General features: G+C 46.4%; 1 protein-coding gene across 4 annotated transcripts in view; it reads right to left on the bottom strand.

Moving 5' to 3' along the window:
* Window positions 1-387: 387 nt before the first annotated feature.
* LOC116515790 (retroviral integration site protein Fli-1 homolog) overlaps window positions 388-13,627 on the bottom strand; it is a 32,857-nt gene continuing 19,617 nt past the window's right edge. The window contains exons 2-9 of one of the 4 annotated variants that reach the window (XM_032228017.1): window positions 11,243-11,448; window positions 9,940-10,091; window positions 9,585-9,788; window positions 8,360-8,443; window positions 7,453-7,518; window positions 5,811-5,870; window positions 4,704-4,751; window positions 388-4,338 (exon numbers count right to left, since the gene is read on the bottom strand). In XM_032228017.1, coding sequence (XP_032083908.1) covers window positions 3,824-4,338; window positions 4,704-4,751; window positions 5,811-5,870; window positions 7,453-7,518; window positions 8,360-8,443; window positions 9,585-9,788; window positions 9,940-10,091; window positions 11,243-11,448 — 1,335 coding nt within the window. In that variant the 3' untranslated portion in view covers window positions 388-3,823. Of the gene's footprint in view, window positions 4,339-4,703; window positions 4,755-5,810; window positions 5,871-7,452; window positions 7,519-8,359; window positions 8,444-9,584; window positions 9,789-9,939; window positions 10,092-11,242; window positions 11,449-13,627 lie in introns of all 4 variants that reach the window. The other 3 variants (XM_032228018.1, XM_032228016.1, XM_032228019.1) reach the window with 3 other exon arrangements.

The following is a 13,627-nucleotide window of genomic DNA, read 5'->3' as shown; positions in this document are numbered from 1 at the left end:
TGCTGTCCCCCCTACTCCTCTCCCTCTTTTGCCTCCTTTTAATCTTATAAACAGCTCTTGTGGTGCAGTGGTGAGAATACAGCACTGCAGGCTAAACTCTGCCCACTGCCAAGAGTTCGATCCTCGATCCAGATTGTTGGGGGCAATAGGCTGACTCTGTAAACCGCTTAGAGAGGGCTGTGAAACACTGTGAAGCGGCATATAAGTGCTATTGCTGTCACGAAATTCTTCAGTGGCAGCGTCTGCAGGAAACCTTAACGATGCCAAAAGGATGTATTCCAGCATCACAAAAGTCTGCCCTCCCCTATTCGTGTCCTAACATCTGGCACAAATCCATTGCTTGCAGCATTTGACAATGTCGTACATTGTGGTCCTTGCACTCTCACAGATGTTACAAGTTCCCCACGTTCCTTCAAGGGTATTTTCCCCCACAGTCACCCAAGCGTTCCTGTGACTCGCCCATCAAATCCACAGAGCTTCATCAGTTAAATCACAACACAAACTTTTAATACACAGTAAACAAGTACAAAACAATGGAGTTCTAGAACAGAGAAGTGGTGTGTGTGGTTGCATTGGGGAGGGGAAAATATTCACAAAAGTTAAGTGCACTACTGTACATCTCTGTGTTGCAGAAGGCAGTTAAATTGCTACAGACATGATTTTGTGGGCTAAAGGCACTATCCTGAAGTTCTATATTCGGGTGGTCCTTGACATCCGACCATTCGTCTGATTATTACCCAAAGTTACAACAACACATAAAAAACAGTGATGGATTATCTTTCTTTTCCACGCTTTATAGCCACTGCAGCATCCCTCCGTGGTCATGTGATCAAAATTCAGACACTTGGCAACTGTCATGTTTAGATGACGGTTCCGTTGTCCTGGGGTCATGTGATATCTTTTAGCGACCTCCTGATGAGCAAAAGTCCGTGGGGAAGACAGACTCATTTAATAACCCTGTTTACTGCAATGATTCGCTTAACAACTGTGGCGTGGTAGGTAAAAAGGGGCAAAACTCACCCAACGAGGGTCTTGCTCAGCAGCGGAAATTTTGGGTTCTGCTCGTGAGTTGAGGGTGACCTGTACTTCACATGTTGCAAATATTGTGTCCATTGCCCATACTGAAAATGGATTGACTGTATTGGTGTAAAGCAGGGGTGTCAAACTCAATTTCATGGAGGGCTGCGTCAGGGTTGTGTCTGACCTCGGGGGTGACAGGGTGGGTGTGGCCAGCTCAATGTCACTCGTGTCAGGGTTGCCTGTGGTGTCCTGAGCACTTTGCCAGTGAAAATGAGCTCCTGAGCTCCGTTTTAGGTTGCGACAGCCTCCTGCAACCCTCTGCCAATGAAAACGGTGCTCGTCTGCATTCCTCTCAAGTTCCATTTTTGCTGGCAGAGGCACCGTGGGCCAGCCCTTCGCTGTTTCCAGGGTGGTTCCCCAGTCCAAATCTAAACACCCCGCAGGCCGGATGCGCCCCCCCCCCCAAGACCTTGAGTTTGACACCCCTGGTGTAAAGGAATATTTGCTGAGTAACACCCACCCCCTGGCTCCTCTCCATTCCCCCCACCTGGTTGGAAGTCACTATATCTTTGGAATGATATAAATACAAAAGTTTGTTTAAATCCTGATTTATGCACAAAGAGAGTGTACATACATCAAGATTGCGAAGTGTAAGCCATTTCTTCCACCGGGCAAAACCGTCTACTTCCCAATGAGTGGATTTTCAGCATTTGAAATTAGAAAAATAGTTCTTTAAACACGGGGGGGGGGGGGGGAGGTTTTTTTTTAAGAGAAGCGTCATCATCGATAAGAACTATTTAGTAGTAGAGAGATCAGTCTTGCGCAGTGGTGTGTCCTCATTAGAGGTTCTCAAAGAGGGACATCTGTTCTGAGAGCCACAGGTGCAGGATTTCTACCCTGGATGGAGTTTGTCTAGATGGCTTCTGAGGCCCCTTTCAGATCCACCATTTCATGATTTGTTAGAGAAGTTCTTAAGTGAAATGGGACCCACACCAGGACACGTTGGTATACGAGAGGAACCTTCCCCCTTTGCTCTACATCAGTGCTTCTGATCCTCAGCATCTTTTAAGATGATTGGGCTTCAACTCCCAGAATTCCCCAGCCGACGTGCTGGGAATGGTAAATTCTGGGAGTTGAAGTCCACGCATCTTAAAGTTGCAGAGGTTGAGAAACCCTATTCTGTTGGAGCAAGATCCTTTAGTCTCTATACACACAATGGCTTGTTATACCATTGCTACCTGACTATTTGACTTGATACCCATAGGATCATAGAGTACTATGCTACTGCAGCCTAGAGGTGTTGGATTCCAGTGTGTATATTAATAATAATAATAAGGATGAGGTATTCCTATAAATAGAAAGCTAGTACAGTAACATTACTGTTAGTTTTAAAATTGCAGGTAGCTCTTTCCAGAGAGGAACATCTAAAGCCATGTTTTTGCTGTTCAGTCCACCCTACAGCTTCAGTAGTTTATACACTTATTGTGCTTCCATTGAGCCATCCATATTACGAGTAAAAAAAGTCCATTCACCCATCCCACCCCCCTTGTCGTCGTATGAAACTTTCTGAAATTCCAAGGAAAATTACATTTTATAAGAGCAAACAGGACTATAGTTAACTTTTTGCTTCTTTCTTTCCCCAAGAACTTCAATCTTTGCCAGTCTGGGCCAATTGAGATGCATTGGAACAACCATTCCCATAATTCCAAAAGAATAAACATTTTTAACTAGCTAGCTGGGAATCATGGGCCTCCTAGTCCACACCTCTGGAATGTCCTAGTTTTGAGAAAGCGAGTCTGTTGAATTTGGTCCTCATCTGAAATTGAATTTGCAAGAGTTGGTCTCCAAACTGAAAATGATTCAGCAGGCCCACCTGAAAACATTATCACTAGAGGGACTTATAGAGTATAGGTGGTTAAGGGGGAAAATTCAGAAAATCTCCCTAAACTACTTAAGGATATACTGGTTTTAAATTGAGAAAAGTTCCCGGAATTCTAGATATCCCCCATACGTTTTAATAAATCTGACTAAAGAAAACTCTGAAATATTTTGGGAAGGCAGCTCCCCAAAATCCTTCTAGTACTGCAACTTAAGTATTTTAATGGCTCAGAGCCAGCACCAGAGGGAAAATGTTGGACATTTGGGTTTAGACGGGACTTTGACTTCTGAAAAGATTAAAAATGACTATAATGCAATCGTTAAAGTAATGTTTCTCAACCTTGGCAACTTGAGTAGATGTCAAACTCCCAGAATTCTCCATTCAGGATGCAAGACCAGCATGCTGGGGGGGTGAGGGATTCTGGGAGTTGAAGTCCACACAACTTCAAGTTGCCAAGATTGAGGAACACTGGCATAAGGTGATAACCTCATCCTTGCCGCTACTTCATATACGAAGAAACATACCACTCCTGCTTCCATAATGTACATGGTGTAATACTAGATGGAGGGTGGTGGGGGTGGGGAATTAAGTAAGCTGAGGCAACTCATCTGTGTCTCCTATAATTCAGAGATCCAGGTTATCTCTGCAAAATTCAGGTGAAGATAGCACAAAATCTGGCTGCTAAAGTCTTCCAGCTTAAGTCCAGGAGTGGATTAGATGATCACACAATTGTTTTGATAGTGCAGCAGAACAGCGCCTGCTGGTGGCGGGGAGTGGTACTCCCCCCCCGCCCTCTTTATTCATGATGACCACGAATACGTTCAAGATGATATTCCCCGTATCCCAGTTTCTGGGTGTGGTGGACGTTTGTGTAATTGAGATCTTCTGGTAGAAGTTCAGGTCGCTCCAAGGACTTTCTGGAGATTAGAAGAAAGAGCCCAGGTGGTTGGTAGCCTGCCTGGACACCGGGGGGTTCGGATAGAGATTGCCCCCTGTGGAATTCCAAAACGGGGCAGGTGGGCCGAAAAAACCTGAGGACGAGGCGGGCATCTGCGTGCTGTGGCCCAGGCCGAAGCCCATCTTCTGCTGGTGGTAGGGGGGCAGGTAAGGCAGTTCCGTGTGGTGGTATTTGTAAAGGGCTGGCTCCCCCGGCTGCCCCTGTTGGGCTTGGTTGATGCCCTGGAAGTCGAACTTGTAGGCGTAGCGTTTGCCATGCACTTTGGTCATGATGTTCTTGTCGTAATAGTAGCGCAGCGCCCGGCTCAGCTTGTCGTAGTTCATGTTGGGCTTGCTCTTGCGCTCGCCCCAACGTCGCGCCACCTCGTCGGGATCCGTCATCTTGAACTCACCGTTGGTCCCCTCCCAGGTGATGCAGCTGGCATTGTTGCTGTCCGAGAGCAACTCCAGGAGAAATTGCCACAGCTGGATCTGACCGCTACCTGTTGGAGTAAGAGCAACTCTTTGAGCATCAACCTCCGCTTGTTCCCGGGATGACCAAGGCGCTCGCACTCCAACCCACCTTCTGCTGGGCCAAGAGAGATCTTAGGGGGCTAGTTGGCAACCTTCCCAAGTAGACCAGACATGTGAACACAACTGGATGAGCTCATTCTACTTTCGTTCTTAAGTTCTACATTCACAAAGCCTTGCACGTCTGAAAATAGAATTCTCCCATCGTCAATCGGTGGGTGAAGTCTCCCGTTTCCATTGGCTGCTTTCCCAGGCTGAGAGAAGGTATTTTTTTCCTCAGGCCTGACCGCTGGATGCTAAATGCTCCACCCCCCAGGACAAAAGATGGATGGCTCACCTGGATTTGCCAAGCGGCTGCTAGTGGGCCCAAGGACTTGGTATGGATCTACTGGGAAGAAGAAGGAAATAAGAGGAACTCGACTTGGATACAGTTGAGGTGTACTGGGTGCATCGGAGGGGATCCCCTCCCCATCTCTTCCCCCGTATGTGGAAGAGGTCACAAATTCTCTCACCTAGCCCTCTCCTAGTTGCTACGATAGCTCTCTGGCTCAGGCTACAATCCAGCAGACTGAGTTGCAACCGACACCACGGAGGTCTTAACGTGGCTCTACCTGCTAGCTTGTCACACTTTCTAGGAACGGCGAGCACTGGTAATTGGCTAACCCTTTCCCCTCTCCGGATGAAATGGTACGGGCCAAGCATATTATTAACTCAGGGATAGTCAACCTTCTTATACCTACCGCCCACTTTTGTATCTCTGTTAGTAGTAAAATTTTGCCCACTGGTTCCACAGTAATGATGATTTATAAAGTAGCAATGGCAATAGCAATAGCAGTTAGACTTATATATCGCTTCATAGGGCTTTCAGCCCTCTCTAAGCGGTTTACAGAGTCAGCATATCTCCCCCAACAATCTGGGTCCTCATTTTACCCACCTCGGGAGGATGGAAGGCTGAGTCAACCCTGAGCCGGTGAGATTTGAACCGCTGAACTGCAGATAGCAGTCAGCTGAAGTGGCCTGCAATACTGCACTCTACCCACTGTGCCACCTCGGCTCTAAGTAGGGAAGTCAATTAAATTAAAAAAAGGAAAGTGCTTCAGTATCAGGAAAAAACCGTATCGCCCACCATGAATATTGGAACGCCCACAAGTGGGCAGTAGGGACCAGGTTGACTACCACTGGATTAACTCGAGAAACGAATGCATATTAGTCTCATTGCCATACTTCTGGCTAAGCAGCTAATTTCAAAGCAATTCATTTGCTCCCGAGATACCCCCCAAAAATAAATATATAGCACAAACAGAAGCTGTTTTCCTGCATGGCGAGGCACACAAATATTAGGCATCAGGCCCCTGGTAAAGGCGGAGGAATGTAGGCTCTTATGTGACACGCCAAAGTAAAGCAGAAGATGGAGAAGGAGAAGGGGCCCGAGGTATCAGCCTACCAGGTGCCATGCGTGTAGAATCCGGGATCCGGCTCACCGTTTGGATCTGTGGTGGGGAACCTTCAAAGGAAGGAAGATGAAAATAAGCAGAACTAAGTGGCGGCTATGATGCCATTTCTTTAGTTGGGGATATGGAAGCACGGATCCCTTCAATCTACCCACCTGTACATTATAGAGCAGGGGTGTCAAACTCGAGGGCCATATGAGGGTTGTGTTTGACCTGGGAGGGGGGCTGGGGTGAATGTGGCCAGGGTGGGCATGGCCAGCTTGACATCACTTGTGTTGGGGGCACCTGTGGTGGCCAAGTGCTAAGGCACGACTTCCCTCAGTCTCTCACTCTCATAATCTTCCTTCCTTCCTTCCTCCCTTTTCTTCCTTTTGTTCCCTCTTCCTTCTCCTTTCTTCTTCCTTTCCCTCTTTCCTTTTCCTTCCTTTCTTCCCACCTTCCCTTCTTTTTCTTTATCTTTCCTCTTTCCCTTTCTCCTTTCCTGTCCCTTGCATGCTCAAATGCAAAAGGGGAAAACATTCCCTCTTTCTAGTTTCTTTTAATAGTCCTCTGCCAGCAAAAACAAAGCTCGGGGGGTGGTGAGCTGGAAGAGGCACCGTGAGCTGGTCCTTTATTGTTTCCAGGGTGGCTCCGCGGGCCAGGTCTAAGCACACCCCGTGGGCTGGATGCTGCCCGCAGGCCTTGAGTTTGATACCCCTGTTATAGAGGAACCAGAGAAATCCCATGTGCAAGACACAAATGCATTAAGATGATTGCATTCATGGCCCACATTAACTGGGCCCCGAGTGTGAAATTGCAAATTCCAATTCTGGAATGAAAGTAGAACCTCAATGGTACAGCAGAGTTTACATGCTTCACTCCAAATTCAGGGGTGCGGGTGGTGGATATGGTTATATAACCCACCAGTCCAGTGTTTCCCAACCTTGTCAACTTTTAACATGTGTGGATATTGCTGGCTGGGGAATCCTGAGATTTGAAGTCCACATATGTTAAAGTTGTCAAGCAGACTATAAACCAATCATATGACACACAAATCCAGTCTCCCTTGAAAAGCACTAATTACACTTCAGACAACTCCAGAATATAGTACGATTTGATTTTACCTTCCCCAATACCCGGATATGTACACTACAATGATGAGGTTCACCCAAGCTATCTAACTCCAGTATAGCCCAATCTACCATCTGGGGTGAACCCAGACACAAACTTAGCTCACGCAGGCTAAGCCTTGATTTGGTTCATGGAACAAACAAGAATTGACTTGAGTTTGCATAGCGAAATCCTGGAATGTGGCTGGCAAATCATGGTAGGCAGCTTGGCACATTAGCAATAGCATAGCAGTAGCGCTTAGATGTATATACCGCTTCCCAGTGCTTTACAGCCCTCTCTAAGCGGTTTATAGAGTCAGCATGTTTGCCCCCAAACATTCCGGGTCCTCATTTTACCCATCTCGGAAGGAGGGAAGGCTGAGTCACCCTTGAGCCTGGTGGGATTCGAACTGCCGAATTGCAGGCGATGTGTATCCTGCAGTGCTGCATTCTAACCCCTGCTCTTCCTACACTACACTAAACCAAACTCAAAATAAATCGCAGGGCAGTATAATTCAAGGTGTACGAGCGAAATTAGGAGCGATACCTTTGGGAGTGGTGTTCACTGTACTGCTGCCCCAGCTGCTTCTCCGGATTTCATCGTAGGCAGACTCTACATCAAATGAAGAACAAAGATGGCCTGTTAGGCAAATGACAACAACAATAACAACAACACCCTTTGGATCAGTGTTTCTCAACCTCTTAAGATTGGGTGGATTCCAACTGGCAGAATTCCCCAGCTAAGTTGCAAAGTTGGAGAAACGCTGATTTGGTTGGAGAAGAGAGAGACGACAAATTCAAAGGCCTGACGGTTGTGGTGATCATCGCAGGTCATCACGTGACCGCATTTGATTTTACAATACTTTTTACAATTTTTTTTTCTGCAGTGGTTGTGAAGCGAACCCATTGTTCCCCACGGGGCTTTTTGTTTTTTTTCTTGTTGCAAACCAAAAGGAATAAAATGAGTGAAGAGCTCCAGGGTCAACGGTTACTAAGAAAGCAAGGAATCATTATCAACGTAAGCCTCGCTTCCTCTTCTCACCCTTCTGCCCTTGGAAATGTAGCCTGTAGCAGTGGTGGGATTCAAATAATTTAACAACCGGTTCTCTGCCCTAATGACCATCTGGGTAGGCGGGACTCAGTGGTCATGTGACTGGGTGGGCATGGCCAACTCAACATCACTCACGTCGATGGGCGCTTCGCCTTAGCTGTGACAATGTAATAAGGGTTAACCGAAAGGCAGTTTCTCTAAGCAGGGCAATAAAGATTAGGCTAGAAACAACACCAGAATGTTTCCTTCCTGCCTTCCTTACAGGATTAGCCCTGTAAAATGGGGAAAAACAAAAGGAGATTTCTTCTCTGAATTACTTAGAAAGTTACCAACCGGTTTTCCCGAATAGGTGCAAACTGGCTGAATCCCACCACTGGCCTGTAGGTTTCTGTTACGAACTCACCAGATTTAACTTGGACCCTGGGTGGAGGCGGAGGAGGCTGTTGGGTGATAACTGGTGCAGATGGATAAGTGAAAGTGGGACTGCCTGGCAGAGGAAGGAAGGAAAACGAGAAGGAATGGTGAGAAAAGCAAAAAGGCCCGTTTTGTTTCAATATCCCCTCCCCTTTAAGGGGAAAAAACCCCCACAAAATGCAATTTGCAGAAAGTTCCAGCGTTAGAGTAAATGACCTAACTTGGATGCAAGGTGTTTTTTTTTTAAAAAAGATAAACCAGGATTATGCAGGGCCAGCGGTGTTTTGTTCACATAAGTAAGTGGGTTTTATGATGGGATTCAAACTGAGGCAGTTTGATGTAGTGGTGAAGATGCTGACCTAAAACCTAGGAGACAGTGAGTTCTAGTCCCACCTCAGCATTGAAAGCGGTTGAGTAACTTTGGGCCAATCACCAGGGGACGGTGAGTTCTAGTCCCACCATAGCATTGAAAGCAGTTGAGGGACATTGGGCCAATCACCAGGGGACGGTGAGTTCTAGTCCCACCTCAGCAATGAAAGCGGTTGAGGGACATTGGGCCAATCACCAGGGGACGGTGAGTTCTAGTCCCACCTCAGCATTGAAAGCGGTTGAGGGACATTGGGGCAATCACCAGGGGACAGTGAGTTCTAGTCCCACTTCAGCATTGAAAGACGTTGAGTGACTTTGGGCCAATCACCAGGGGACGGTGAGTTCTAGTCCCACCTCAGCATTGAAAGAGGTTGAGCGACTTTGGGCCAATCACCAGGAGATGGTGAGTTCTAGTCCCACCTCAGCATTGAAAGCGGTTGAGTGACATTAGGCCAATCACCAGGGGGTGGTGAGTTCTAGTCCCACCTCAGCATTGAAAGTGGTTGAGCGACTTTGGGCCAATCACCAGGGGACTGTGAGTTCTAGTCCCACCTCAACATTGAAAGCGGTTGAGTGACTTTGGGCCAATAACTCACACTCTGCCCATGTCTCCTCACAAAGTATTTGTGGGGAAAATTAGGAAGAGGAAGGAGTATTAGATATGTTCACCACCTTATTTATAAAGTAATAAATGTGCGGGATAAACAAAAATCTAATAAACCAATTCCCAAAATTTTGGGATTCAGATTCTCACCATGCAGCAGAGACAACTCCTCTTTTCACAGAAACTTGACATCACATCCCCGGTTCCTCCCCCCCTCCCCTGAGCTTGTTCATGGTCTTACTTTGGCGCAGGTAGGTGAGGTGGGACAGCAAGATTTCGGTGTTGTAGGGAGAAGTGAGGCGTAGGAACCCTTCCTTCCCAAGTTTGCAGAGCTCCTTTCCATCGATGTGCTGAAAGAGGCTGGTATCGATGTCCGGAAGGCCATACTCCTTCACTGCCCAGTCCAGCCACTGACGGACGTGGTCGCAACTCCAAACACCTGGGTCTGTGAGGGAGAGAGGGGAGATCAGAGTAAGAAGAGAAAAGGTCCATGGCTAGTGGCTTAAAGCAGGCCTTGGAAGCTGCTAGGAAGGCATGAGATCTGGTGGAACAAGACGGAATCTTCAAATGGTGGTGGACCCATATCCTCTACCAACCTGCTGGAACAATGACCTTCTCCTCTCTGGATGAAGAAACAGGGGGACTACGCTGGTTGGGGTATCCAGTTGGGTAGGGCACTTGGGATGTGTCGACCGCCGCCTCCACTTTGTTCCTGCAGGTGGTACTGCATTCCACCGGTGATGGTCTGCTGAGGAAGAGAGAAGTAGGTATATAGGAGAAGGAGGTCCTCACTCAAGATGGGCAAGGAGCACATCTGTGGAGCATCCACCGTAGATGTGAAGCCAAGGAGGGACTCTTGTAAATCCCTTTTTCATCCTATGGATTGAAAAACCATAGGATCCTATGGAAGTCAATCCCCTCTTTTCATCCTTGGCATCCTTTTAAGATGTGTGGACTACCACTCCCAGGATTCTGGTTGTTGAAGCCCAGAACATCTTAAAGTTGCCAAGGTTGAGAAACACGGCTGTAGAACCCTTCCTCCAAGCCTCAACCTTTAGCAGGAGATGCATTTAGGAGCACAGTCTTCTACATCATTCTAGATCAATCAACCGGTTTACCCTGAAGGCAACGTCTTTGGGCTGTCCCTCTTATTCAGTCCAAAAGCCAGTGTGGTGTGATGGGGAAGGTTTTGGACTAGAACCTGGGAGACTGATTTTGTCTTCTCTCTCTTAGGCATGGGAACTGGTTGAGTGTCTTTAGGGGCAATCACTCTCAGAGAGTGGCTATCATGGGGAAAACAAAAAAGAGCCGAGGTGGCGCAGTGGTTAGAGTGCTGTACTGCAGCCACTTCAGCTGACTGCTATCTGCAGTTCAGCGGTTCAAATCTCACCGGCTCAAGGTTGACTCAGCCTTCCATCCTTCCGAGGTGGGTGAAATGAGGACCCAGACTGTGGGGGCGATACGCTGACTCTGTAAACCGCTTAGAGAGGGCTGAAAGCCCTATGAAGCGGTATATAAGTCTAACTGCTATTGCTAACAAGGTAATTACGGATGCCAATTTGGGTTTTACAAAATAAAGGCAGGATATACTTCTAATGCAATGTTTCCCAACCATAGCAACTTAAAAGCTTTGTGGATTTCAACTCCCAGAATTCCCCAGCTAGCATGGGCATGGCCACAAGGCTGCATGACTGGCTGGGGAATTCTGGGAGTTGAAACCCAACTCAATTTCTCAACGTTGGCTGCTTGAAGATATGTAGACTTCCAACTCCTGGAATTTCTCAGCCTGCATGTCTGGCTAGGGAATTCCGGGAAGTCCACATATTTTCAAGGTCTAATAATGAAACAAAGAAAGAAATAAGTCCGAAATCTGGATTGCTGCTTTCCAAAGCTTCTAACCTGCTGGAGCAATTGACTTGTTCGTTCTCCTGCTTCACCATATGGCCTCGGCTATTGACCTGGGCTGACCACGTGGGATCTTCCAACCCTGGCTCTTCCTTGCTCCCATAATCGTCCACTGGAGACACCTCAGTCTTCAAGAGGTGTGAGGAGGCAAAGGATGGGTCGAAGATGGACTGGTCCTCACTTACAACCGACAGCGCCTCCTGCAGGAGAAGGTAGCGAAGTAACGGGAAAAGACCAGAGGAACGATTAAGAAAAATCAGAGGAGATCATCGACCCCATTGGACTGAAGAGAGATCAAGTCCAATTTCTGGTTGAAAAGACCCTAAGTATTTTTTTAAAAACTCGTTCTGATGGTCCCATAACATGCCACATCCAAGTTAGCAGTATTGTTGTTTAATGCGACAGCATTGCTCATTTATCGCCTTTCCTACAACCTACCAAGCCGCAGGCTTTTGAATGAAGGATCTGAATTCAGGATTTAGTTTTAACTTCCTGGAGGCCTGAATGGAAATCACAATCTTTCCAGGCAGGAAATCCACACCCGGTTATTCATTTCCGGCCCTGTTCACTTAAATGGGAATCTAGAGTCCGTCGCTTACAAATTACTAAGAAACCTATCGGTGGGTCCAAACTGACCTACAGATTCCTAGACTGGGTGGACCCCTCAAAAAACCCCTTGATTGATCTCAACAAAGAATGAGGAGCAGACAGCAGAGTTAGGAGTTGCCTGCTGTCAATTTCCACTGGGGGTTTTCTCAACCTTAGCAATTTTAAGGGCTCTCTGGACTTCAACTCCCATTATTCCCCCAGCTAGCATGGTGGGGATGATGAGATCAAAGCTCTGCTTATTTATTTATTTTATGCAATGCACCTAGAAAAACAGTCTGAGCTTCAGTTGTGCCACTGCCGTTATGAGCTTGGCCACCCTCTTTGGTGGTCCCATCCTGGCTGCCATCTTGACTTTTCTGACCACACCTGGCCTCCAAGAATAAGATGGAAGGAGCTTTTTACATTAGAATAACAGAGTTGGAAGGGACCTTGGAGGTCTTCTAGTCCAACCCTTTGCCTAGGCAGGAAACCCTACACCACTTCAGACAAATGGTTATCCAACATCTTAAAAACATCCAGTGTTGGAGCATTTACAACTTCTGGAGGCAAGTTGTTCCATTGATTAATTGTTCTAACTCTCAGGGAATTTCTCTTCAGTTCTAACTTGCTTCTCTCCTTGATTACCTGGGGAATGGGTGACACTGACGAAGGAGAGAGACATTGCATGCAGAAGAGAAAATGAATATAGAATATAGAGTCAAGGGATATAGCTAGTCCTTGACTCGTGACCACAGCTGGGACCTGAATGTTGCTAAGCAAGGTGGTTATTAAATGAGTTGCACCCCATGTTATGGCTTTTTGCCGGAGTCATGAAGGGAATCACGCAGATGTTAGGCAAATCCATCCTCCCCCTTTGACTTTGCTTATGGGAACCTCCTCGGAAAGGTAGCAAGAGGAGGTCATGTGGCCTTGCAACTCTTGTAAATACCTGCTGGTCACCCAGGTCCAAAAATCTGATCACATGACACTGGGGGAGGTTGCAACAGCTGGAAGGACTAAATGAGTTTTCTCAGCACCATTGAGGTTTTGACCAGTCATTAAACAAATGGTCATAAGTCAAGGACTGCCCATTGCCTAAAGCTCCCCAGTTTCTTTTATTTATTTTTTTACACTTTTATCTTTCTTTCTTAATATCACATAGCTGACGTTTCCCAGGGCCGTACAATGTGATTTTTTTTCACCTCTCTGCCTTGTCTGCTGCTGGGATTCCTGGCCAGTGACACAACTTTGGCACAGGAAATAGGGAGGTGGCAGCTATACAGCTCAGTCGAGAAAAGAAAAAGAAAGAAAGAAAGAAAGAAAGAAAGAAAGAAAGAAAAAGAAATGGAAGGCAGGAAGAAAAAAGAAAGAAAGAAAGGGGGAGAGAGAGGGAAGAAGGAAAGAAAAAAAGAGATGGAAGGATGGACAGAAAAATTAAAAGAGAAGAAAGGAAGGGAGGAAAGAAGGAAATAAAGAGATGGAAGGATGGAAAGAAAAAGAGAAAAGAGAAAAAGAAAAAAGGAAGGGAGGAAAGAATAAAAAAGGGAGGGAGGAAAAGGAAATAAAGAGATGGAAGGATGAAAAGAAAAAGAAATAAAAAAAGAAAGAAGGAGGAAAGAATGAAAGAAAGAAAGAAAGGAAAAGAAAAGGAAAGAAAAAGAAAGGAAACAAAGAAAAGGAAATGAAAAAGAGAAAGAAAGAAAGGAAAAGAGAGAAAGAGAGAAAGAAGAAAGTCTTCAAGGCATAGATGATAAAAATAAATATATTCAATTGCTCTGATGGAAGACTTGC

Source organism: Thamnophis elegans, chromosome 12, assembly GCF_009769535.1.
Source record: "Thamnophis elegans isolate rThaEle1 chromosome 12, rThaEle1.pri, whole genome shotgun sequence".
NCBI lineage: Eukaryota > Metazoa > Chordata > Lepidosauria > Squamata > Colubridae > Thamnophis > Thamnophis elegans.
This window is presented reverse-complemented; position numbering and strand designations above follow the sequence as displayed.